Source organism: Eutrema salsugineum, unplaced genomic scaffold (assembly GCF_000478725.1).
Source record: "Eutrema salsugineum unplaced genomic scaffold, Eutsalg1_0 scaffold_2, whole genome shotgun sequence".
In the NCBI taxonomy this organism is placed as follows: Eukaryota; Viridiplantae; Streptophyta; class Magnoliopsida; order Brassicales; family Brassicaceae; genus Eutrema; species Eutrema salsugineum.
Genome location: NW_006256829.1, coordinates 3,995,712 through 4,018,062, shown reverse-complemented (window position 1 = coordinate 4,018,062; position 22,351 = coordinate 3,995,712). Strand labels below are relative to the sequence as shown.

At 38.4% G+C, this 22,351-nt stretch overlaps 6 protein-coding genes across 10 annotated transcripts; 3 read left to right on the top strand and 3 right to left on the bottom strand.

Annotated features, from left to right (window-relative positions):
• Positions 1-116: 116 nt before the first annotated feature.
• On the bottom strand, positions 117-3,284 carry LOC18017286 (geranylgeranyl transferase type-2 subunit beta 1). Of its 2 annotated transcripts, none has more exons than XM_006399674.2 (10): positions 3,191-3,284; positions 2,651-2,704; positions 2,362-2,512; positions 1,982-2,098; positions 1,752-1,818; positions 1,407-1,555; positions 1,011-1,144; positions 827-925; positions 670-745; positions 117-585 (listed from the first exon to the last, which is right to left on the bottom strand). In XM_006399674.2, exons 1-10 carry the CDS (start codon positions 3,215-3,217, stop codon positions 491-493), a joined length of 969 nt encoding a protein of 322 aa, XP_006399737.1. In that variant the 5' UTR covers positions 3,218-3,284; the 3' UTR covers positions 117-490. The 2 variants fall into 2 exon arrangements, with proteins under 2 accessions (XP_006399737.1, XP_024011828.1); XM_024156060.1 differs by having other exon boundaries at positions 2,651-2,695; positions 3,191-3,235.
• Positions 3,285-3,604: 320 nt separating this feature from the next.
• On the top strand, positions 3,605-7,411 carry LOC18017285 (dihydropyrimidinase). Of its 2 annotated transcripts, none has more exons than XM_006399673.2 (13): positions 3,605-3,748; positions 4,061-4,228; positions 4,314-4,365; positions 4,936-5,205; positions 5,299-5,510; positions 5,618-5,738; positions 5,897-5,984; positions 6,075-6,153; positions 6,251-6,338; positions 6,445-6,485; positions 6,590-6,642; positions 6,761-6,917; positions 7,022-7,411. In XM_006399673.2, the coding sequence occupies exons 1-13, from the start codon at positions 3,659-3,661 to the stop codon at positions 7,205-7,207; spliced, it is 1,605 nt and encodes a 534-aa protein (XP_006399736.1). In that variant the 5' UTR covers positions 3,605-3,658; the 3' UTR covers positions 7,208-7,411. The 2 variants fall into 2 exon arrangements, with proteins under 2 accessions (XP_006399736.1, XP_024012328.1); XM_024156560.1 differs by having other exon boundaries at positions 3,608-3,748; positions 4,058-4,228.
• A 349-nt stretch (positions 7,412-7,760) lies between these two features.
• LOC18017284 (splicing factor 3B subunit 6-like protein) lies at positions 7,761-8,449 on the top strand. Its single transcript, XM_006399672.2, has one exon. It carries the CDS (start codon positions 7,843-7,845, stop codon positions 8,215-8,217), a length of 375 nt encoding a protein of 124 aa, XP_006399735.1. The 5' UTR covers positions 7,761-7,842; the 3' UTR covers positions 8,218-8,449.
• A 64-nt stretch (positions 8,450-8,513) lies between these two features.
• On the bottom strand, positions 8,514-11,318 carry LOC18017283 (calcium-dependent protein kinase 17). 3 transcript variants are annotated; one of them, XM_024155706.1, is made up of 8 exons: positions 10,571-11,318; positions 10,330-10,473; positions 10,073-10,273; positions 9,862-9,977; positions 9,599-9,766; positions 9,368-9,495; positions 9,154-9,253; positions 8,514-9,060 (listed from the first exon to the last, which is right to left on the bottom strand). In XM_024155706.1, exons 1-8 carry the CDS (start codon positions 11,250-11,252, stop codon positions 8,965-8,967), a joined length of 1,635 nt encoding a protein of 544 aa, XP_024011474.1. In that variant the 5' UTR covers positions 11,253-11,318; the 3' UTR covers positions 8,514-8,964. The 3 variants fall into 3 exon arrangements, with proteins under 3 accessions (XP_024011474.1, XP_024011473.1, XP_006399734.1); XM_024155705.1 differs by having other exon boundaries at positions 9,368-9,533; positions 9,595-9,766; positions 10,073-10,225; XM_006399671.2 differs by having other exon boundaries at positions 10,073-10,225.
• A 557-nt stretch (positions 11,319-11,875) lies between these two features.
• LOC18017282 (protein CLT3, chloroplastic) lies at positions 11,876-15,445 on the bottom strand. Its single transcript, XM_006399670.2, has 8 exons — positions 14,906-15,445; positions 13,411-13,556; positions 13,229-13,266; positions 12,972-13,087; positions 12,795-12,894; positions 12,684-12,719; positions 12,522-12,572; positions 11,876-12,427 (listed from the first exon to the last, which is right to left on the bottom strand). The coding sequence occupies exons 1-8, from the start codon at positions 15,343-15,345 to the stop codon at positions 11,993-11,995; spliced, it is 1,362 nt and encodes a 453-aa protein (XP_006399733.1). The 5' UTR covers positions 15,346-15,445; the 3' UTR covers positions 11,876-11,992.
• Positions 15,446-16,193: 748 nt separating this feature from the next.
• Positions 16,194-22,335, top strand: LOC18019268 (rho GTPase-activating protein 6). The gene is made up of 22 exons (XM_006399669.2): positions 16,194-16,513; positions 17,217-17,253; positions 17,376-17,452; positions 17,802-17,872; positions 17,948-18,026; positions 18,131-18,275; positions 18,366-18,485; positions 18,714-18,791; positions 18,887-18,942; positions 19,031-19,100; positions 19,187-19,274; positions 19,432-19,672; positions 19,746-19,964; positions 20,226-20,528; positions 20,615-20,664; positions 20,778-20,838; positions 20,914-20,997; positions 21,112-21,222; positions 21,322-21,491; positions 21,606-21,672; positions 21,755-21,871; positions 21,958-22,335. The coding sequence occupies exons 1-22, from the start codon at positions 16,460-16,462 to the stop codon at positions 22,144-22,146; spliced, it is 2,487 nt and encodes an 828-aa protein (XP_006399732.1). The 5' UTR covers positions 16,194-16,459; the 3' UTR covers positions 22,147-22,335.
• The last annotated feature ends 16 nt before the right edge of the window (positions 22,336-22,351 follow it).

Below are 22,351 nucleotides of genomic sequence, written 5' to 3'. Positions count from 1 at the left end.
ATCTGCATTAGCTTTGATGTATTCGATTAGGCAATCGAAAGTTTTTTTTTTTTGACAACTATAACCTTTTTATTGAATGTTATCGAAATGAAATTATCTCTATATTTTATTATGTCTTATTCATTGTATTAAAAACTCCTAAACACAATGCCACACAAATTTGAAGAAGTAATGCACAATGAAAGTGGAGATAAAAACAGTAATGTAAATGACGTAGCAACACCCTTCATTTGCACTACATTAGAGACCTCAAGATTCTCCCTGCAATTTTTATACAGCAAAGAGACTATTGGTTGAGTTTTGCAAAATGGACCAAGAATTGTATGTAATCATTACACTTCCATTAGTAATCACTTGAATCCACCAATATTGCCATCTCCTCGCTGAGCATACACAACTTCTAAAATCGCCCAAGTAAACGAACCAATGATTAAATCAAAGAGAGCCGTATTGCCATATCATCAGACCACTAAGATCATACCCAAAACAATCATTTGGTGAAGATAATCCGGTTAATGACATCAACAGGCAAAGCGTAGGCTGGATCGATTGCTTTGATTCCAGGATACTCAAGGAGCGAAAGCCCTGAACCAATTTGATGAAATGAGACCACTTTGGCTTCACATAAACAAGATGAGCTTAAAGAGACTAGAGACAAATCTAAGTTACCCGCAACTCCAAAGTAGGTGTGGAAGATATCAACAGCATCATCAGGTCTGTCTGAGATGCCTCCGTTATCCATATCCTAATCAAAAATTATGAAAGATGAGAGAGCTTTTAAGCAATTAGCAACGGTACAACTTTTCCTGACGTGTTGGAGACAAACCTGACAGTCTAAGATGAACTTGACAAGCTTCGCTTTGTCGATCCAGTGAACTCTATCTATCATGATTAGGCTCGATAAGACCCACCAAGAATAGCAAACCTGGTAATAAGAACAATAAGATAAAAGTGCGTAAGATCTAGGGAAAGTATACAAAGGTTTCTCACTGGAGAAGCTCAAAGCCTACATCAGGGAGTTTCTCGGGTCGTCCATTTAAACCCCCAGACTTGACTTGTCTTTCACATAGCCACCAGCCAAGTAAGTCCTTATCAACATGATGGAGATTCCCTGTTATAGCAAGAGCCCCCACGCAACAGAAAACTGAAACAATAAAGAATAACCATCTTTTACCATATGACGTTACCATGAAACTGTCCAATCCTATCTACACAAGGGTGTAGCAATAACACCTCAACTACAGAAACAAAACATAGCTGAGTATTCCAGTCTTTGGAATAGTTTGATGGCAGTGATGGGATCTGCCTTCTTATTTCAGTAAAGTCATATAGAACACTAACTGCAAGTATCCAGCGGGAAGATGACACACACAAAAAAAAAAAAAAACTCAAATAGCATAACATACTCTGTCCTGCATGGGACTCCGCTCCAGGTGTGCACCCAAAACCACCATCCAGGTTTTTGCAGCTTACAATGTAATCAACGGCCTTCTCCACGTTTATTTTGTCAAGACATTTAAATATTGAGAGACAGCATATAGCTATATACGAAAACCTACATAAACAGCTTGCAATTAAGATTCAGACAGCATATAGCTATATACGAAAACCTACATAAACAGCTTGCAATTAAGACATTTTAATATTGAGAGACAGCGTATAGCTATATACGAAAACCTACATAAACAGCTTGCAATTAAGATTCAACATAGGAAAGTAACCAACAGAAGATACATGACCAAGAAAAATACCTCGTATCTATTTCTCCCCATATATCTCCGGAGAAGGATCCATCTTCATTCTGCAACCCAGCAACATCTAAATTTGTATTAAGGAAACCATAATAATATCTATCATAAGCAATTTGGTTGCTTTTATTTGCTTTTATCGTTGATCAATCAACAATATGGAAGTTCACCATGACTATTGGTAACAAGAAAGAGTAAGTGACATTGACAAGAAACTAAGTGAAAAAGGATACAACTTGATACTTTTCCAACGTCAAGAATGTTTAGTTTGTCAAAGAGGGCCAAGATTTGTACAGCACTGAGTGTATATAAAATATGTGGATCATGTCCAGTATTACCGGCAAAACCACCTGCTCAGAAAAGAATCACTTGTTATCAACTTCAACAGCAGCTATATCTTATGATTAAGGATGAAAATGCGAAACCCTATATAAACTTTAAAGGTCCCCATAGTTCTGTTTACTGACAATGATTGTTTTCTAATGATTGTCCAAGGCACCCGCTTTCACTGCCTAGTACCGACCCATGCCTCTATTCATTATTCTATTGGCAAGTAAAAAATAGCTGATCTCTGGAATTCATATGGTAGAGAAATAAAAAACTCAGTACACACCAGATTCATGCTGGCACGTCATGACCCATGATACCACTTCATCTTCGGAAACAGTGCCCAGCTTCTCGAGTAAGTCCAGAGTAGTCAGTCCCCAGTATGCACCATTCATTCTTAGATGATCCATCACCACAGACTCAAAACTCTCTTTCTTCTATCAAAATATAATTCGGAAGCAATTGAACACGAGAACATAAGGTATAATCATAGTGACATAAACAGCGAGAATAAGTTGTCATCATAGTGACATAAACAGGGAGACTAAGAAAAGAGGTGATATAGTTTCTAGTACCTTTTCTGCCATCAGAATGTAACGTACATGCTTATCAGCTACAAGCTGACCCATCTGCCATAAATTTATCCACAGCAGATTCAGTAACTTTGCACAAATGGAAGAACCACCATAAAAGTCTTAAGTTAGATCGATGCAAGAGCTTAATTTACTTCAATGGATTAAATCCCCAGGCGTATCAATGACTCTTGAGCAACCCATCTATAATGGAGAAGCTAAGAGCTATAAGCTAGATGATCAGCTACAACTAGAAGCATAAGCCTGGAATAGGCCATCTATGATGAGGAGAAATGCAAAGTAATATGATTGAAGTAATCTCACTCCTGGAATTCAAACCCGTATGAGACTGATCAAGAAGCACATTTTTTCTAACCTCCATAGCTCGAGTTTAGATAACAATAAACGAGACCAAGCAAAGACGAGACCTGAGCTAGAAATAAATCCTCTAACAAAATATTAAAACCTGAACTATAAAATCGGATAAAATCAATTCGTCTCACAGTTAGATAGAGATGATTGAAATGAGAGAAAACTGGTTACCTGGGAGGAAGTAGACGTAGAGCTCATCAGAGCTTGGAGCGAGAAGAGAAGTCGAGATTTGGAGACTGAAGATCGAACAAAAACTTTTAACCTTTCACTAACAACAACACCTTCTTTCTTAGCCAGAGTTTTGCGGGAAACAGCAAACCGGCCGCCCTTGCTGGACTTTTGCGAAACCGAAAGGGACGAAACAAAGAAAGAACCCCGGTTCAACCGGTTTTGTAAAGAAAAATCGGAGATTGTTTTCTAAATAGGGATCATACCGGAAATTTCCCCGGATTGCGGTTCGACCGTTTGGTTACTCTCATTGATTTGTTTTTGCGTTGACGAAAATTGGATCGGCCAATAAGAGAAAGGAATCGGCCAATAAGAGAAAGAAATAAATAATATTCAGAATAATTAAAGGGAGGTGGATTATATAACAACACAGGTGGAGGGAGATCTTTAGTCAAAGCTTCTTCTTCATCAATGGCAATGAGACCTATGGATGCAATCTTCTTCATCCTCTCTCTATTTCTTCTGTTCCCGTCGCCTTCCGTCTCAGATTCGGCTACCCAGGTTTGTGTTTGACCATAACTCGATGTTGTTTCTTCTTCGCGCCCGCCCTTGAAATGATCAGCTAGCAGCTTCTTTCTGATTCTGTCTCGTTGTTTGATCTTTTGCTCTTATGATTTGTTCATCGTATCGAGTTGGGTTTGTTACTAGCATAGCTCTGAAAGCTTTAAATCTTAAGCAGAATGTTTAAGCAAGTAACAGATAGTTTAAGTTATTTGCTAATCCAATACATTAAATTTCATGAAAATTTAAGTGGAAACAGATGATTTTAGGAGATTCTGATGTTTTTTTTTTTAATGTGTTTTGTTCTAGCAGTTTTGTAGTGCAGGGAGAGAGTATGGTGTGGGATCTTGTAAGGTTCCATCTTCTTCATCGACAAGGATTTTGATCAAAGGAGGTACAGTTGTGAATGCACACCATCAACAAGTTGCTGATGTCTATGTGGAAGATGGAATTATTGTCTCGATGCAGCCAAACATTAAGGTGATATTATATATTAACTAACTTCTTGTATTGTATACTTCATTTTTGCTAGTCTGAATTCTTTTTTGGTTCTGTTTTTTCTCAGGTTGGGGATGAAGTCACTGTACTCGATGCTACTGGAAAGTTTGTCATGCCAGGTTAATCAATTCATACTAGTTGATACATTCATATTTTATTGCTTTTTCTTTCTTGCATATATCGTAGTGAATGCCTTGATAGGTTCCACCACCATTCCAAAATATTTCTGTTATATAAGCTAGGAAGTTTGCATTCCACATATATCTTTCTGCTTCATAACCCATTTGAAGGTTTTCCTTCCTTCCAGCTGAAAAGCATCTCTGAGAGCATAATCACTGGAATCTCCCCATAGCTATCGTATGAATTCTCCCTGGGATATAACAATTCTGGATCGCTAGAAAAGATCTTGCCACCACCGCTGCATCCAACTCGTAAGGACTCATGTCAGGGTTCCCACCTGCAGACTTGGACATTATCTGATAAACTTGACATGTCAGCAAACATTTTCCAGAATTTTGTTATTTCCCCGGGAGAATTCATATATTACTACGCTTGTTGGTTTGGACGATAGCTTTGGTGAGATTCCTGTGCCTGTTCCTCTCAGAGATGCTCTATAGATGGAGGGATATTCTTCAAAAATGGGTATAGCCTTCCTTCTTCCTCTCTCAGATATTCTTCAATGCAAACAGGAGGCATTGACCCCCACACTCACCTCGCCATGGAATTTATGGGTACCGAGACTATTGATGATTTCTTCAGTGGTCAGGCAGCAGCATTAGCTGGTGGAACAACTATGCATATAGATTTTGTTATACCCGTTAATGGGAATCTGGTGGCTGGTTTTGAAGCCTATGAAAACAAGTCCAGAAACTCTTGCATGGATTATGGCTTTCATGTGGCAATCACAAAGTGGGATGAAGGTGTTTCCAAGGACATGGAGAAATTGGTCAAGGAAAAGGGTAAATGTCTCGTGACACATTGGTGCCGTGTTTTTATCCCTTAATTTTCCATGCTATGATGAAAGTAAAGTCCATGTATCTCTAAATTTACAGGTATCAACTCTTTCAAATTCTTCCTAGCATACAAAGGATCTCTTATGGTCACTGATGACCTTCTCCTGGAAGGCCTTAAAAGATGTAAATCCCTCGGTGCCTTGGCGATGGTACATGCTGAAAATGGAGATGCAGTGTTTGAAGGACAGAAAAGAATGATTGACCTTGGCATTACAGGTCCAGAGGGCCATGCTCTTTCAAGGCCACCTGTGGTAATTGAGCCGAGTATTTTTCTAATTTGTTGTACTGCCCTCATAAATTTTTCTCCTCTCTTGTATATATTCAAGCTAAAATCAAGACCCTTGTTTAACATTGGCAGCTTGAGGGAGAAGCAACTGCTCGGGCTATTCGTTTGGCTCGTTTTGTTAACACGCCTCTCTATGTTGTTCATGTGATGAGTGTCGACGCAATGGATGAGATTGCTAAAGCTCGAAAATCAGGTTTTCTGTTACAACTCATGTAGGACGAAGTGTTTATAAATCTTTGATCCTAACAATCAGTAGTGTAATAAAGTATGGGTTGTTTCTGAAGTCTCTTTCAAATTGATTATGTAGTGTTTACCTCAATATAAAAAAAACGTTTTTTTTATGTATCTCAGGGCAGAAGGTTATTGGAGAGCCTGTTGTGTCTGGGTTAATCCTCGATGATCATTGGCTTTGGGATCCTGACTTTACAATTGCATCAAAGTAAGAAATCTTATCAAGTCTGTTGTTCAAATGATTCCCATTTATTCCTTCAGGTTGTCATTCAAAGTTTTGTTTTTCTCAATATTTTAGGTATGTCATGAGTCCACCTATAAGACCAGTAGGACATGGGAAAGCCCTACAAGATGCCCTTTCGACAGGAATCCTTCAGGTTTCTTTCCTCGCTATGCCTAAAGTAGAGAAACATGACCTACAGCATACACTTTTTTGAACATATTTTCTCTCTTTTATTGGTATTATCTCTGTAGCTTGTGGGAACTGATCACTGCACTTTCAATTCTACACAAAAAGCTCTCGGGGTTGATGATTTCCGCAAAATACCTAATGGTGTTAATGGTATAACAGCTGGGTTGACTGGTTTCTTGCTCTCTGTGCTCATTGTCTCTGCTTCTTTACCAATCTATGGTAATTTGTAAATACTTTGAACTTGGTCCATGTTCAGGCCTTGAAGAACGGATGCACCTGATATGGGACACGATGGTGGTAAGTCCTTGTGGACTAAAATCTTCTTTTAAGTACGTGTGGGGTAAAATCTTATTTCCGTACAGTACAGGAAGTTCTAATCGTTTTCTGTTATCATAATCCAGGGGTCTGGCCAAATCTCTTCTACTGATTTTGTTAGAATAACCAGCACCGAGTGGTATATATACTCTTTTCATTGATCCCTTCTTTTTAATGTTGAGATATGCTTTTCTTTCCAATATCTGTAAGTAGTAAAGGAGTAAATCATGTCTGCATTTGAAATGAATTGTTGTCAGTGCTAGAATATTCAACATATATCCACGGAAAGGAGCTATCCTTCCTGGCTCGGATGCAGACATCATTATATTGAATCCAAACTCGAGCTACGAGATTAGCTCAAAGTCTCATCATTCAAGATCCGACACAAACGTCTACGAGGGTAGAAGAGTAAAGGTATATATGCATCTTTACAAAGCCTCTCTCGACTGATATATATGCATAAAAGGTCCAATTGACAAACATTTTTGTTCATGGGGACTTGATTCCTTAAATCTCAGGGAAAAGTTGAAGTGACAATAGCGGGAGGACGAATCGTATGGGAAAACGAGGAGCTTAAAGTTGTGCAAGGAAGTGGCAAGTATATAGAGATGCCTCCTTTCAGTTACCTTTTCGATGGGATTGAGAAATCAGATGCTAACTATCTATCTTCTCTTCGAGCTCCAGTTAAGCGTGTCAAGATCTGAAGCTTCATAAGTTGCAGCTATCTGCGTATACATCATTTCCCTTTGATTCTATAAAAATATTCTGTAAATAACATGATTTCCTATTTAAAAAAAAACGACAGAACGATTAATGAGTAATGTGCGTGTAATCTATATACATTGAAACTGTAATAGTACGTATGTAAAATTTTATATTTAGTTAATTTTGGTCTCTGTTCTCTATCTCAATTCATCTTATTAAAAGAAAAGCTGAGCAATGTGAAGCTTCTCAATATAAGGCATGAAACAGTAATGCGATCCATAATAATTTGTCAGACCGACTAAATGGTGTGTTATTGCCTTTTTGGATTAGGTTCTTTCTTAAAAACAAAATTAAAATCAGTAATGAAAATTACACTACAAATGTTGCTATCAAACCCGACACAGATATCGGTTTAGTATGTTAGTCTGGTTTAACTGGTTTACATAACACCGTCCATAGATCACCGTCCCTGCATGAGCAAAGACAATTTTACCCTTTCGTCTTCCACCCAACATATATAGGATCGCAATCGGACTAGAAATTTTCTTTTCCAATAGAACGAAGGTTTTTCTCTGCGACGGTATAAGAAGAAGAAAATCTCCGGGCTAAAGGAGGAGAAGGAGATAAAGAAGCTATGACGACAATGAGTCTTCGCAAGCAAAACACCAGGCTCCCGCCGGAGGTTAATCGCGTGCTCTACGTTCGGAACCTTCCGTTTAACATAACGAGCGAGGAGATGTACGATATCTTCGGCAAGTACGGTGCGATTCGCCAGATTCGGATCGGCTGCAACAAGGACACCAAAGGCACGGCCTTCGTTGTTTACGAGGATATCTACGATGCCAAGAACGCCGTCGACCATCTCTCCGGCTTCAACGTCGCCAATCGCTACCTCATCGTGCTCTACTACCAGCACGCCAAGATGAGCAAGAAGTTCGACCAGAAGAAGAATGAAGAAGACATTGCCAAGCTTCAGGAGAAGTATGGTGTCTCTACCAAAGATAAGTAACCTGTGTCCTCCTCGATTCGATGGTCGTCTTGCGATTTAGGGTTTTTAATTGGGGTTTAATCCTTGTATTGTTTGGCTCCTTTATCCGTTATATCGACCAAGCAATGAAAAAGTATCTCTTTTTAACTCCAATTAGCTATTTCTGTTACGAAATTTTGTGCTTTGATGCAGTTGTCGATGTTTGATAAACAACCCTGTTTGAAGTCTTATCAATTTGCTTAGATTTTGACCGCAAACACTACAGTTTCTCATGGATAATTTGCGACAACTATTCCAGGTTCGGTTTTTAAATGTGGTCTAAGTCAATTTGGTTTTGGGTTTACACAGGCTTTGCCATTGTTGATCTTCTGTTTAGCTTTGTATCTTTTCATGATTGGTGTCGAGTGCTTTGCGAGGAAGTAAGACCAAATATTCACTAAAACGTAAAAGAGAATTGAAAAAGAGTTATAAGTACATTGAGAAACCCATGGCACTTGAAGCAGTAGTAGACAAACTAGAAAATAAAATGTACATAAATCAAACACATCCCCAAATCCCCACTTAATGTATTTTTTTTTTGTTTTCCCCTTGTTGAGCCTTCTCCTCCCTTAAACGATCTCCTCCAGTTCAATCATTAGCAATCCGAGCATACTTGGAATAATATTTCTCTCTTGATGCCTTATCTTTCGTAGTGAAAAGGAAGATGAGTTTCTCGACTCTTGTTCTGCTCTCTTTCTATCTTCTCTCTTCCTCTACCTCAACAATTGTTCATTTAAACGAAAGGTCACGCCGTTTCTTTGGGATAGGATCCGGGTTTCCTTTTCTCATCATTGCCACAAATTCTTCATAGTTTATCCGACCATCCTGCAAATGATGTTTTTATCATTAGAAATTTTGGTTTGTGATAATGAGATTTGTCAGCTGCTTGTTACATTTTAAAGGACTGTTGTTTCTTACATTGTCTCCATCAACCTCAGAAATGATCTCTTTGATGTCTCTGCCATCGTTCATGCCAAACTCCCGGAGGGCTTGCTCCAGCTCTTCCATAGTGATATATCTGGAATCACAAAGCATTATGTGAGATGATGTTTTCGTTTAGTAACAAGTGCCATTGCTTCTCTCTGTTATTGGTGGTTAAAGTCAATACTATAACAAACGGTTAAGTGCTTACCCACTGTTGTCTTTGTCAAAGTGTTGGAAGGCTGAGTAGAGATGTTCTTCTCTGTCAAGTCTGTTAATATGCATTGTGGCTGCGATAAACTCACCATAGTCTATCGTTCCATTACCGTCAGCATCAGCCTGTGGAATACCAAGATAACAGAAAATCAGTGGTGAGTCTCCTTACCTGTTGCTCGTCATTTGACGAAAGCTAAAACTCTTGTTACCACACAAAAGGACTTACAGCTTCCATTAACTGCTGGACTTCGTATTCTGACAACCGTGTACCTTGCTTAGCAAGCCCCTGTCTTAGCTCCTCGAGTGTAATTGTTCCACTGCTATCAGTGTCCATACCTTTAAACATCTCCTTCAATCCCATGATCTCTTCCTCTGATAAGCAACCTGCTATCACCTGCTCAAGGGTTTCAGGTTTTGAGGTTAGGATACTAGACTTCGAGCCATATACCACTCGTATATTCTATTGTGTTAAGAATATATGATTTTTACCCGTAATGCAACTTTCTTGAAATTGTTCATTGCTTTGAATTGCTTGAGCCTGGACATCACCGCATTGTCAAGAGGAACATCTGGTGCTTCTCCATCCTCCTTGATCCACGGATGGTCTTTACAAAGAAGAGAGAGAGAGAGAGCATTAATTGGCATGGAATGATTGTTATGCTTTTTGGATTTATTGGTGTGTTTGTAGAGAGATGCTTACTGAGAACTTGAGCAGCAGTTAGTCTTTGCTTGGGATCAGAGTTGAGCATCTTCTTAACAAGATCCTTCGCCTGAGGCGAGATGGCTGGCCATGGATCACTCGAGAAATCGACGTGTCCCCTTAGGATGGCGTTGAATATTCCATTCTCCGATTCTACGATCAGGTAAACACAACAACACATGAATACAAAAGAAAAAACATCTCTAGATGTGTTTTATATCTCTTGTTTTTAGTAGACAAAGAAAAAATTATTTTACCTGCCCAGAAGGGTGGGACACCACATAGGAGGATATACAACATGACACCAATACTCCAAATATCGGCTTCTGGTCCATACTTCCTTTTCAAAACCTCTGGTGCGATGTAATAAGCACTACCCACAATATCCTTGAACACCTCTCCTGTACCACACAGGAAACAAAATATCCATCAATGGTTTTATTCGTTTAATTTGATTTGTAGGTTTTTGCAATGATGCTGATTCTAGATTGCAGGAACCTGGCTTATAGAAAACCGACAGCCCAAAGTCGGTGGCTTTGAGAGGAGAATTCTCATCTTTGTTGAGCAACAGAAAGTTCTCAGGCTTCAAATCCCTGTGAATAACACCCATGGAATGACAAGTATGCACAATCTGAACAATCGTTCTTAGCAAAGAAGCAGCTGCTCTCTCCGAGTAATGCCCTTTAGCTATAATCCTATCGAACAACTCTCCACCTGCGCAAAGCTCCATGACCAAATGCACAGAATGCTTATCCTCATAAGCTCCTTTAAGCTCCACAATGTTTGGCTGACCAGTCAGGTGATGCATTATCTGCACTTCCCTTCTTACATCCTCAATGTCTTCTTTGTTCACAAGCTTCCTCTTGGCAATGGTCTTGCAAGCAAATTGCTGACCTGTAGCCTTCTGCGTGCAGAGGTGCGTGACTCCAAACTGGCCTCTCCCAAGCTCTTTCCCTAGAGAATATGAAGCTTTGACATCTTCCATGGGTCGACCTAAGACAGGCCCTATAGGACCTTGTTTTGTTGCAGGAGGAGGAGAAGGAGGCGCGTGTTTGGATTGTGCTACAGAAGGTTCAGCAGTTGGACCAGCCGGATGGCCGGTGTTTGAAGCGGTTGCTACATTTTGATGGTTTGGTCCATCTCCGGCTGAGTCCCGTCCGTGAGAGCAACAATTTCCCATTGTTGCATTAAAGGGTGGGGAGAGGAAGAAGGTACAAGCTCAAGGAGGAAGAGAAATAGAATTTTTTTTTTTCTTTTTCTTTGTGTGTGTGTTTTTCTTCTCCTGTTTTTTTTTTCTTCCTCTGCTTTTGTTTCTTCTTTAGCAAGAAAATTTTAGGTGTTTTGGCTGTGAATGACTATGAATAGAATGTTTTGTTTTTCTCTTCGTTGGCTTTCGGTTTCAAACAAGGATTATAGGGTTTGTTGATAGGGAGGGAGTTTAGGACCAAAGATTTTCTGTAAATTTGGTATTTAAAGTAAAAACAACATTAAGGATCTAGGACAAAGGTTGAGAGCATTTCCTGGGGATACAATATTTGTTACTACAAAACTGTCTGTTCTTATCTTCCAAATGTCAAGTACTGAATCATATATATATTTTTTAATATTAATAACTTTTGTCTAATCTCTCTTATACATATGATTGAACGAATTTCATAAGAAACTGACATGTAGCACATAGTTTTTTTTATAATTCATCATATCTGATACTTTGGTAAAACCAATGATTCTAATTTATGGGATTCTCACATTAGATAAGAAATTTAAGCCTATTTAACTTTTTTTTAAAAAAAATCATTGTTCTATGATAAAAATGTAAATTTTAAAATAGGATATTCAGATCGGTATATTATGTTCTTCAGGTTTTCGTAAATCTCTCCAATCTCTTAATAAAATGAAAAACCTTGATTAAAACCCTCTCTACGTAGGAGGAGGTGAAGGAATGACTGTATCAGTAGGAGTAGGGTTAGGTCCTTGTGGTGTCCAACTGTAAAGAAGCATGCCCAACACAAGTATCATTGTTCCTCCCATGAACCCTTTTGGAAGCGATGATGCAACTCCAAGGTAAGGTAATGGCATTGTGAACAAGAACACTGCAATTGGCACTGACACTGTCGATGCGAGACAAGAAACCACCGCTGATGAAATCTTGAGTAGTCTTAAAAGCGCAATGTTATAGCCAATGTTCACTATCACAAACAACAGAGGCAACAACGGAGCCCCATCGCATCCTATTGTCATTGTCCCGATGTTGAGAAAGCAAACCGCGCCATCTTTTAGGTAGCTACCGAGTTGGTTAAACGGTATGCCCCAAAGTTTTGAAAGAAATGGGAGAAGCAAGGCGATGCAGATGGCCTAATTGGGCAAAAACCCACCACAGAGAGAATGATTAACTTAGCTTGCAATGCAAGTCAGGTCTCAGAGAGAACAAAGGTATAAGAGTACCTACTTGGAAAGCTGAACCATATGAATTCACTACAAAAAGATCGAGTGAGTCACCCTGTGATAGTAAAAACATATGATTTTTCAGTATTTCAAATACAGAAAAAAAAGAAAAAAAAAAAAATTCTCTGTTAACGCAAGATGAAGATTTTGGGAATATGTGATATACCTTCAATCGTTTTTGGCTATCTATAAAGATGACTTCCTATAAGAAAAATGAATCGGAGATTAAAGAGAATAATTTATATAAATAGCTTTCAATTTGGTGAATAACGGGGACCTTTAAAACTGTGTCTGCTCCTTGAAGCAGGAAAGAAAGGACCATAAGAAGAATCCAAAATATTCCGGCTTCCTTCAATGAATGAGCAGCACCTGATCCACTGCAGATGCAAAAACAAGATTGGTGGTTCCTGTTCTGTCCTTTAATGTCTGAGCAAACGGACCGAGCATATCTAACCTTGCCACACTGACGATTACACCAAGAGCTACAAGAGTGCATCCAAGTATTTGGTTTACGCTATATCTCCTCCCGAGAAAAATGATGGAGAAGAAAATTTGCCAGACAAGAAATGTCTGCATGGAAACAAAAGGGGATATGTTACTACATCCTGGAACTTGATATCACCACACCCATCATGCCTTTATTAGTTAGCAAGAAATCCAAGAAAACATTGTCTGGCAAATAAAGATATATATACTTTCACAACTACTAACCTGAGATAAAACTGTAGTAGATGGCCCCGAAAGATTAGCTGTGTAGAGAAAATGAAAAAAAAAAAAGATGATAAAGTTCCTTTCATAACTTGAATTCTCATAATAATACTCTCATCACTCCCTCGTAAACCCAATTTGATTAAGGATATAATGCTTAAACATTAGCATAAATGTGATGTTACCTGCGGCTGCCATCCCAGCAGCTGCAGCTAAAGCCTCCAAGACGCCAACAATGAAAAATGGCGTTTTTGGCACCGAGAGCATCGCATCTGTAACAGTTCCAGCACGATATCGAAAATACAAGATTGAATAATATACAGCTACATACCTACATGAAGGAAATAGCCAAAGAAGAATGTTTTTTCTCTCTCTTTTTTTCTGTAAATTAATGTTCGATATATAGAACAAGATGTTTTCAGATCAAAATATAAGCAATAAAGAAAATGAATACGAGAGCATAAGCACATGTAACATATAATTAGATTCCTCAATTCAAACATTTTGTTGACATACTATTAAGATTTAAGAATCGGTTTGTTTGGAATGGTTTGGTCCAGCTTGGTTTGGTATATCTACACTCACACTAGTAGTTTACTACTAGTAGGGCCTAGTCTACTAGTAGTAGGGCCATTAGGAATTCTACTAATCAATTCTAAGGGTAAGGCCAATAGGACCCCATAAGAATATTACTTAGAGATTGCTAAGGGGCGGATAATGATATGGACGGACTTTATTCAATTTGGTTCCACCACCTTTTTTTCCCTTTCTAATTTATAATTCGGTTCCACCAACTTACAACGTTGTGTTTTTTTTCTCCCTCTAGCATATTCAAGTATTTCCTTTGAAACATATTCAACGAATTGAATTTGCATATATTAGAAAAATGAATCAGTGCGTATGGTTTGTGCTGAAAGTTTCTTTTACACAAAAACATTTTTTCATTAGAAAAGGCATTCCGTAGTTATAATAATTTTTCAAATGGTTATAAAGTAAAAGCGTTTTTTATGAAAACAGTTAGATGGTAGTATAAAAATCTAAAAAACTTCGACCAGTCGTGAATAATTAAATAAAAAGGTTAATGTTTTGCCCAACCTAAAAGAAAAGAGAAAAGATAAATGTGTACAGTATTTAACTATTTATGGCATGTGGAGAAATGATATGCGCCTACAATAATGTCCCAAGAAGAAGTATCCAACATGAAATAGACTACAACCCAACTCTGACCCGTTCCAAAAAAAAACAAAAAAAAAAAACAAAAAAAAACAATGTTTCTAGTTTATTCGTATCTCCCCTTGCAATTTCAAAACTTATAACATCACACCTCAGAACAATTCAGAGATCATTTTTGGAGTAAACAAGTAAATTGCGAAGAATATATACAATATTTGTAACTACATTTTAAGTTTCCATTCACAATAAAATGTTGACAGTTATTTACTTCTTTTGTGTAAAATAACTAAAAAATCTGCTAACCAGCACAAAAATCCGGACTTAGGAACTGTTCTTTAGCATTACTAACTCCAAATATATGCATAAAACTAGGAATACGTAAACCTTATTCAGTAATTAGATTTAATTTGTAAGATTAAGCGTAGTGTATCATCATAATCGGATAAAATTAAATTAACGTCAGTAAAAGAAACAGAGAAATCAAAGGAGGCCGGAGATGGTTTATACCCGAAGGTGGAGAGTTGCGCGAGGAAGAAGGGATATTGCTTTAGTGGAACCAGCGCAAGTTTGTACATCACGCGGTTCCCGACGCCCAACGCCGCCGTCGCCACCGCCCAAATCAATATCTCCGTCGTCTTCACACGCTCTCCGGTGTCGCTACTCCCTTCGATATCGTTGTCGCTGATCGCGTAACCGCACGCGCCTGGCTTTTTAATCTCCGACGACTCAGCTCTTCCGTCGTCAGATCCATCCCAGGATCTCGCCGGTGGAACCGCTTCGATTAACCACCGCCTGGAGCTTGGAGCGATCGTCGACGGTAGACGAGGATCGATGTGGTGATTTCGACGGATTAGGGAGATGGATTGAGGTCGATTGGTGGAATGTGATTGGACAGAGCTGATCGACGGGATCAAACCGGTGGTTAAGCGACGAGAAGTCGTTGCCATGGTTACCGGATTAGATTAGGCTCTCGAGTGAGAGACGAGAGAGAGAGAGAGAGTGATTGAAACGAGGCAATGGGAGGGAGACGGAAGAGACGGAAGTGACTTGCTGACTTGGACTTTAATTTGGCTTTTGATATTTTTTTTGAACAATTTTTGCATACAAGATCAAAAGCCAAATTAAAGTCCAACTTGCACTTACAAAAATAGCACAAAAGAAGAAAATTTCAATAGCACTTCATATCTATTTCCAAATTGGAGTGAAGAACAGCATCACAACTCTATTTCCAAGTTTTAACTCTTTTTTATTTAAGATATACATTATTTTATTTATCTTCAAACAAATTTGTAAAAAAAAAAAAATTTCGATCACAGATATTATGAATTAAGATAACAACTAAGTGATCATTTCTCGAATTTTTCCCATCCATATAGATTGTTCAACGATTACTAATACTGTATTCAGTTATATCGGTTTACAATAGTACTGTATTATATTTCATATTAGATGTTGTATGTTTTTTTTCTCTGTTGTTTCCTATGATTAACGTTAATTATGGAAAGTTACATTAATGTCGCGTGCTTAAACTAAGAGGACTAGTGTGGCGTGCTTAAAAAATCTCACGATGGATGATTGAAATTAGAGTTATTTCCTTAGCTATTTTTCTTATGTTGAGATTTTTTTTCGAAAATAAAAAATGTTAGATGTTTTATTTTCTCATGTACAGTATATACTGTGAGACGACAAAAAGGAAAAAGGGTAAGAAATGTCTTTGTCGTGGCGATTTATGATTGGCCCGATGCATAGAACCAAACTACACCGTCTTGTGCCTGACCTTATTACCCTTTTCTCTGTCTCCCCCCTCTTCACTCATCTTCTCTTGTAGCTGAAGTAGGTCAGACCAATAGCTTCTTCTTTTAGTTTAATCCCTCTGTATCGAAGTACCTGAATAGTGAAGGAGGCTTGGCGAGGAAATGGTGGTAAACGAGGCAATCGACTCGGGCTAATGTGTGTTATTTGATTCGTCTCCTGGGGGTTTCTTGAGAGGAAGCAATTTGGTTTTTTTTTTTTTATCTTCTTGGATGCAACATTTGTTGTTAAATTTAGTGTAATTTTGCAATGGCGGCTTCTTTAGCGGCTATGCAGCGTCCACAAGTTGGAGCTTTGAATACGGTAAGATACAGTCTCTACTCTGATTTCTGTTTGGTTCTTATCATCTGTTTGATTTGTGGGAGAAGTGGAATTTTTGATGAGATAAAAGATTAGTGCTTTTTGTTTCGTATTTGAAGGCATATGTGACACTGAGCAAGTACGGTTTTTTTCCTCTGAAAGATTAGATTTTGCTCAAACATTTGTATTGGGTCGAGACCGAGGTGGAGCAACTGAATTAGAAGTGAATATATGTATTCTTGAGAGTTCTGTGGGAGTTCTGTGGTTCGAACTCATCAGCTCGATCTAGTCAAAACCACGTCAACTGTAAATGAATATCAAATCCCCAATTAGAGACTAGCTATTCTTATTATCTTTATAGGGAATGTTGGTTCATTTTTCCTTTAATTGCACATTATCATTTATATTGCTTAGCTTCTCTTGGAAATCCTTTTTTCGTTTTGTATCTGTTGCTTAAGCTGATGCTATATTCCTAAATCTACCGCAGAGAATAGACTAAAGAAATAAATAGTATTTCTGAACATTATTAGGTGTAGTATTGGGGTTTTTTTTAGTGCTTATTATAGCTGTGTTCACTGATTGCTGAGGATTGAAACACTGGCCATATTCTTTATATGAGCTTGAGTGGTTTGATTTGTATAACAATTCCAAAGTAAAGCGACTGGCGATAATCCTTTCTTGAATTCCACAATGATTTTTTTGTCAGGTTTACAAGAGTGGTCCTCTCTTCATTTCATCAAAAGGTGACTTTCCCGTTCTTCTAAGATTATTTACTCTGCAACTCGACCCATTGTGTAGCAGTCTTGATTCCTTAGCTACAACGATCTTCTTCTCTACTAATTTTTTATGGCATTGTGATTGGCAGGACTTGGTTGGACATCTTGGAAGAAGCGTTGGTTTATCCTTACCCGAACTTCTTTGGTGTTCTTCAAAAATGATCCAGTCAGTATTTGCGATCCTTTGATGTGATCTTTCTCCTATCTATATAATACTTCTGCTGTTGATCTTTTGGAACCTAGGATAAAGAAAACGTAGACCTAAAAATATTGCAAATTCAAGGGCCTTAATATTGGTAGAGGACTGATAAATGATATTTTTTTTAGTCCTGCAGGATATTTGTATAAAACCCTTCCTCATATGCTATGTATTCTAGTTATATTTCTAGGTATTTGTATCAGTCTGTTGCGCCAACTTGCTAGGAGTTTAGAAGGATCTTGATTTATCAACTCCCATTTTTCTTGAACTATTTTATAGTTTATAGTTTTAGCTCATCGTTTCAACTGTTTGACAGAGTGCATTACCGCAAAAGGGAGGTGAAGTAAATTTGACTCTTGGAGGCATTGACTTGAACAGTTCGGGGAGGTATAAATTTCCTGTGGTTATTGTTCATAAGAATATCTCCAAATTTCTAGCGTGTGTTAACATCTTCGTTTGCAGTGTCGTAGTGAGAGAGGATAAGAAGTTGTTGACTGTATTATTCCCAGATGGGCGCGATGGTCGAGCCTTCACCCTCAAGGTGATTTATATATTTAAGTAGCTGACTCAATTTTTCTTCCCCCTTTATGAGATTTGATTCCTGGGTTATGCTTCTATGAGTTGCTAATTATTTGTCTCACGTAGGCTGAGACATTGGACGACTTGTATGAGTGGAAGGCCGCTCTTGAGCAAGCCCTTGCACAAGCTCCTAATGCAGCACTTGTTATTGGTCAAAATGGAATATTCCGAACAGAAGCTAACGATTCAGTTGAAGGGTCCTTCAATTCATGTTAGTTCTCATTTATTTTATTATTGTTAGCTCCTCTGCTATGGCTCCCTTCATATTTCATATTCACATCATTCACAACCTGGTATGCAGGGAGGGATCAGCGACCATTGAAGTCTTCGGTTGTTGGAAGACCAATTTTGCTTGCTCTAGAAGAAATTGATGGAAGTCCATCGTTTCTTGAGAAAGCACTTCAATTTCTTGAGACTTATGGTAAGTATTGGCCTCCTTGTATAATTAGTTTCCTCATTTTATGTTCTAAATCTCTTAGCATTATTCTCTGTTGTTTATCCTTTAGAAAGTTGATTTTTTATTATCTTTAGTGCCATATATTTTACTTATTCTTAGTTCATCATATAGGCTACTCTAGAAGTGGGTTTTTGTCTCTAATTGCCCATATAATGTTTTTGTTTTTATCGTGCACCTTTTTTGTCTGCGCAGGAACCAAAGTAGAGGGAATCTTAAGGCAGTCTGCAGATGTTGAGGAGGTAGAACGCAGAGTTCAAGCATACGAACAAGGTATTGATATTGTAAATATGGACCCTCAGTTCCCGTATTACCTTTCTCTTAAAAATTTCTTTTTAAATGAAAATGTTCCAAATTTACTTATCTAGGCAAGACAGAATTCAGTCTTGAAGAGGATCCGCATGTTGTTGGAGACTGTGTTAAGGTACTATAATGTGTGTCAACTATAATTTTCAGTTTTATACTTTGATTTATTGTGTTGAAATATTTGTGTCATGTTATTGTATCTGCAGCATGTTCTGCGGCAGTTGCCTTCTTCTCCAGTTCCAGCGTCGTGCTGCACTGCTTTGCTGGAAGCTTATAGTAAGTCTTTGAGTATATGGAATCTATGTTTGTACTTTGGTGTATGTGCGTATATAACTACTCGCTTCTTACCTTTTTTTCTATAGAAATTGATCATAAAGAAGCTCGGGTTCAATCACTGCGCTCCGCTATAATTGAAACTTTTCCAGAACCAAACAGGCGACTACTACTGCGGTACGCTTTCAGATGTAGTCTTTGAAATTATTTAAAAAACTGCTTAGGCTACAGTAGAATGCATATGCCATGGGAAGTATGTCGTGCTCTTATGGAAACCTGCTTGGAATAGATTACTTCAAACAGCTCTATTCTCAGTGTGGGTTGTATTCTGTAGGATTCTAAAGATGATGCACACTATCACCTCTCATTCCTGTGAGAACCGAATGACTTCATCTGCTGTAGCTGCTTGTATGTCCCCATTGCTCTTACGTCCTCTATTGGCTGGAGAATGTGATCTAGAAGGGTTTGACACTCTGGGAGATAACTCTGCCCAGCTTCTTGCTGCCGCTAATGCCGCCAATAATGCTCAAGCCATTGTCACAGCCCTTTTGGATGATTATGGGAATATGATAAATGTGAGATGTCATTCGATCATTTAATTTATATCTGCTGCAACACAATACTATATGCTCAGCTATTTATTTGCAGGATGAAGATCTTGAAAGATGCTCCATTTCTACTGATTCTCATATTGGCGACAGTGGGCCTGAGAACTCAAGTGATGAAGAGGACATAGAGGTTAAACGTCCTGACTTGCATAATCTGAATATAGCAGGAGAGGAAACAGATGATGATAATGATGTTCTTCTGAGAAGAAAACCGAGTGAGAGCAGTGATTATACTGGCAGTGATCTATATGACTACAAGGTATGTTCTTCCCATCTTATCCCACTGCTCCATACCTCCATGTCCGAGTACACCTCAGAGTTCTGAATTATGGCAATCGTGTTTGAAGTCGTTTCCATTTGTATGCATTGCTTCAACCATTGGCTTCTATCTTCTTATCATTACGCCTTATGTAGTCTATTGGTGTTTGAACTTTAGAATTATTCTTAGCGAAACTTGTAATATTTAAAGCTGCTAGAAAGTCTATCCTAATTTATTCTTTCCTTGAGTGCTTTCTCTCAGGGATTTGGTGTTGAAGATTCAGATGCCGAGTCTCCTAGAGACATTCATTGTTCAGCCGAGAGTACAGACTTGCCCACTAGAGTGAAAAGACATATTGAAGAACCAATTAAAGATATAGAAATTTCCAGCGTATCACCTACTGATAATTGTTATCAATCAGAAAGAGAGGCTATCCCATCAGTCAATCCCACTACTCCTCTCACTGGCCCTAGATACACATCTTCAGCTGAGAAACCTGCATGTAAAAGTACTGGTTTATCAACAGTCAATGCGAAGCGTTCTTCGTCCTGGGGAAGAGGCAACGTAAGTTTTCCATTGCTGGCATGAAAAGTGATAATTCTGTGCCATAGCTCAATTCATATCTTTGTTTACTGTGTGTCTGTGTGCAGGGCAAAAAAACACCTGGCAAAGGATCATTTGATAACTCAGAAAATGACGAGTAAGATACTTTATCCTGAATGGAAATAAATTCCCTGGAATTCAGCACATGACTTGTCTCTGTTCTTGTGAGGTTGACTTACGCTTATGAAAATGCTTCTTCACTGCTTGTAGGCTTCTTATACAGAGGCTCGAGCTCATGAAAGATGAGCTGCGGCAACGAATCGCTAAAGAGGTACTTGTTCTGGCAGTTGAAGTATTTTATGCTGATTCTATAATGTTGTTGTATTGATTGAGTCGACCACTGCAGGCTAAGGGAAATGCAGTATTACAAGCTAGCTTGGAGAGAAGGAAGCAAGCTTTGCATGAACGTCGGTTGGCACTTGAACAAGATGTATATAAACCTTCTCTTGAGATCTCGTATTTCTATTCTCCATTTTGTCTGTATAATTTTGAGGGAAAATAAATAATCCATTTTGCTGACCAAGCTTCCTTGTGAAATTGTCAGGTGGGCAGATTACAAGAGCAACTGCAAGCTGAGAGAGACCTCCGATCCGCTCTTGAAGTTGGTCTAAGCATTTCTTGTGGACAATTTAGCTCACAAGCTGCGGATTCTAAAGTCAGTCTATAATTTTAGCTTGAGAAATCAGTTTTTGTTTACACTTTTACCGTTATATCTTTTGCTCTCCTTGGTTCTAACATCACAATAAATGTGAAGACAAGGGCTGAGCTTGAGGAGATTGCTCTTGCTGAAGCTGATGTCGCAAGATTGAAGCAGAAAGTTGCAGAATTACATCATCAGCTTAATCAGCAGCGCCAGCATCACTTAAGCTCACTCCCAGACGCTCAAAGCCATCACCAATTTCTCCAGAATCACAATACTCAACTGTGAGTTTAGTAGACGCTCCACCTGGTTTTAGCTCTATTTCAAGCACAAGTCATATCATGACTAAAAAGTAAACTCGGTAAGAGATATAATATTCTACTTTAACAATGTTGCAGGAGGTCTTTTCAGCAGGACTTTGATTCCATTCTTGCTTTCGTTAATCAAGAAAGAAATCAAAGAACGGTACAAATATCAAATTATGTAACCGAGGAATCTCATAAACAACCATTGACCCCATTTTATTCACTTATATCGAATCATATAGGATGAAAGTAGCCTAAGAGCAGACTGGAGAAACGGTAGAGGAAACAACAGACAAGTACCTGGCTCACCGAGCTTGAATGAAGCATCCTTGGGCATTCCAATGGAAGAGTTTTCTCCTGTTAGTGTTTCTCATTTCTTGCTTGTAAAAATCAAACTTACAACTTGAGAATCCTAATTGTGTTGTGTAATTATACGGTCTTGTAGGTAATGGACTACGCAAGACATCATCATAATCATCCTCCTGCAGCATCTGCAGCTCTAATGGAGCTAACCACTCGTCTGGATTTCTTCAAGGAACGACGTTCACAACTTATGCAACAGATTCATAATCTCGACCTCAACTATGGTTCCTCTTCTTCTGTGCACCGATCGTCTTCTCCTCCGTGGAATTAAGGCTCTTTGAGCAGTTTTTTTTTATATAATTTACTTTTGTCCAAGAAATTAGAAAATGTAAAAAGTCGTCTTTGCAGACTCATGCTTGTAAATCCGGTTAAATGTAACCGGCTATATCTATCGACCAGATTGATTAGAAATTGTTTGCTATTGCTTATTTATTTGTGAAGAAAGTCGAAGTTATCTTAATCATATTTAAGCTAAA

Coding starts and splice junctions, on each gene's coding strand:
- LOC18017286 (XM_006399674.2), bottom strand. CDS start 3,217: ATGAGCTCTACGTCTACTTCCTCCCAG. Junction 926..1,010: donor GACCCGAGAAACTCCCTGAT/GTAGGCTTTGAG, acceptor TCTTATTACCAG/GTTTGCTATTCTTGGTGGGT. Junction 586..669: donor CACCTACTTTGGAGTTGCGG/GTAACTTAGATT, acceptor AAATTGGTTCAG/GGCTTTCGCTCCTTGAGTAT.
- LOC18017285 (XM_024156560.1), top strand. CDS start 3,659: ATGGCAATGAGACCTATGGATGCAATCTTCTTCATCCTCTCTCTATTT. Junction 4,366..4,935: donor TGGAAAGTTTGTCATGCCAG/GTTAATCAATTC, acceptor CAATGCAAACAG/GAGGCATTGACCCCCACACT. Junction 6,486..6,589: donor TGATATGGGACACGATGGTG/GTAAGTCCTTGT, acceptor ATCATAATCCAG/GGGTCTGGCCAAATCTCTTC.
- LOC18017284 (XM_006399672.2), top strand. CDS start 7,843: ATGACGACAATGAGTCTTCGCAAGCAAAACACCAGGCTCCCGCCGGAG.
- LOC18017283 (XM_024155706.1), bottom strand. CDS start 11,252: ATGGGAAATTGTTGCTCTCACGGACGGGACTCAGCCGGAGATGGACCA. Junction 10,274..10,329: donor TGTCCCACCCTTCTGGGCAG/GTAAAATAATTT, acceptor ACACATCTAGAG/ATGTTTTTTCTTTTGTATTC. Junction 9,254..9,367: donor TTTGACAAAGACAACAGTGG/GTAAGCACTTAA, acceptor TTGTGATTCCAG/ATATATCACTATGGAAGAGC.
- LOC18017282 (XM_006399670.2), bottom strand. CDS start 15,345: ATGGCAACGACTTCTCGTCGCTTAACCACCGGTTTGATCCCGTCGATC. Junction 12,895..12,971: donor GTAATCGTCAGTGTGGCAAG/GTTAGATATGCT, acceptor TTGCATCTGCAG/TGGATCAGGTGCTGCTCATT. Junction 12,573..12,683: donor ATAGCCAAAAACGATTGAAG/GTATATCACATA, acceptor TTACTATCACAG/GGTGACTCACTCGATCTTTT.
- LOC18019268 (XM_006399669.2), top strand. CDS start 16,460: ATGGCGGCTTCTTTAGCGGCTATGCAGCGTCCACAAGTTGGAGCTTTG. Junction 18,792..18,886: donor AGTTCAAGCATACGAACAAG/GTATTGATATTG, acceptor TTACTTATCTAG/GCAAGACAGAATTCAGTCTT. Junction 20,665..20,777: donor GATAACTCAGAAAATGACGA/GTAAGATACTTT, acceptor CACTGCTTGTAG/GCTTCTTATACAGAGGCTCG.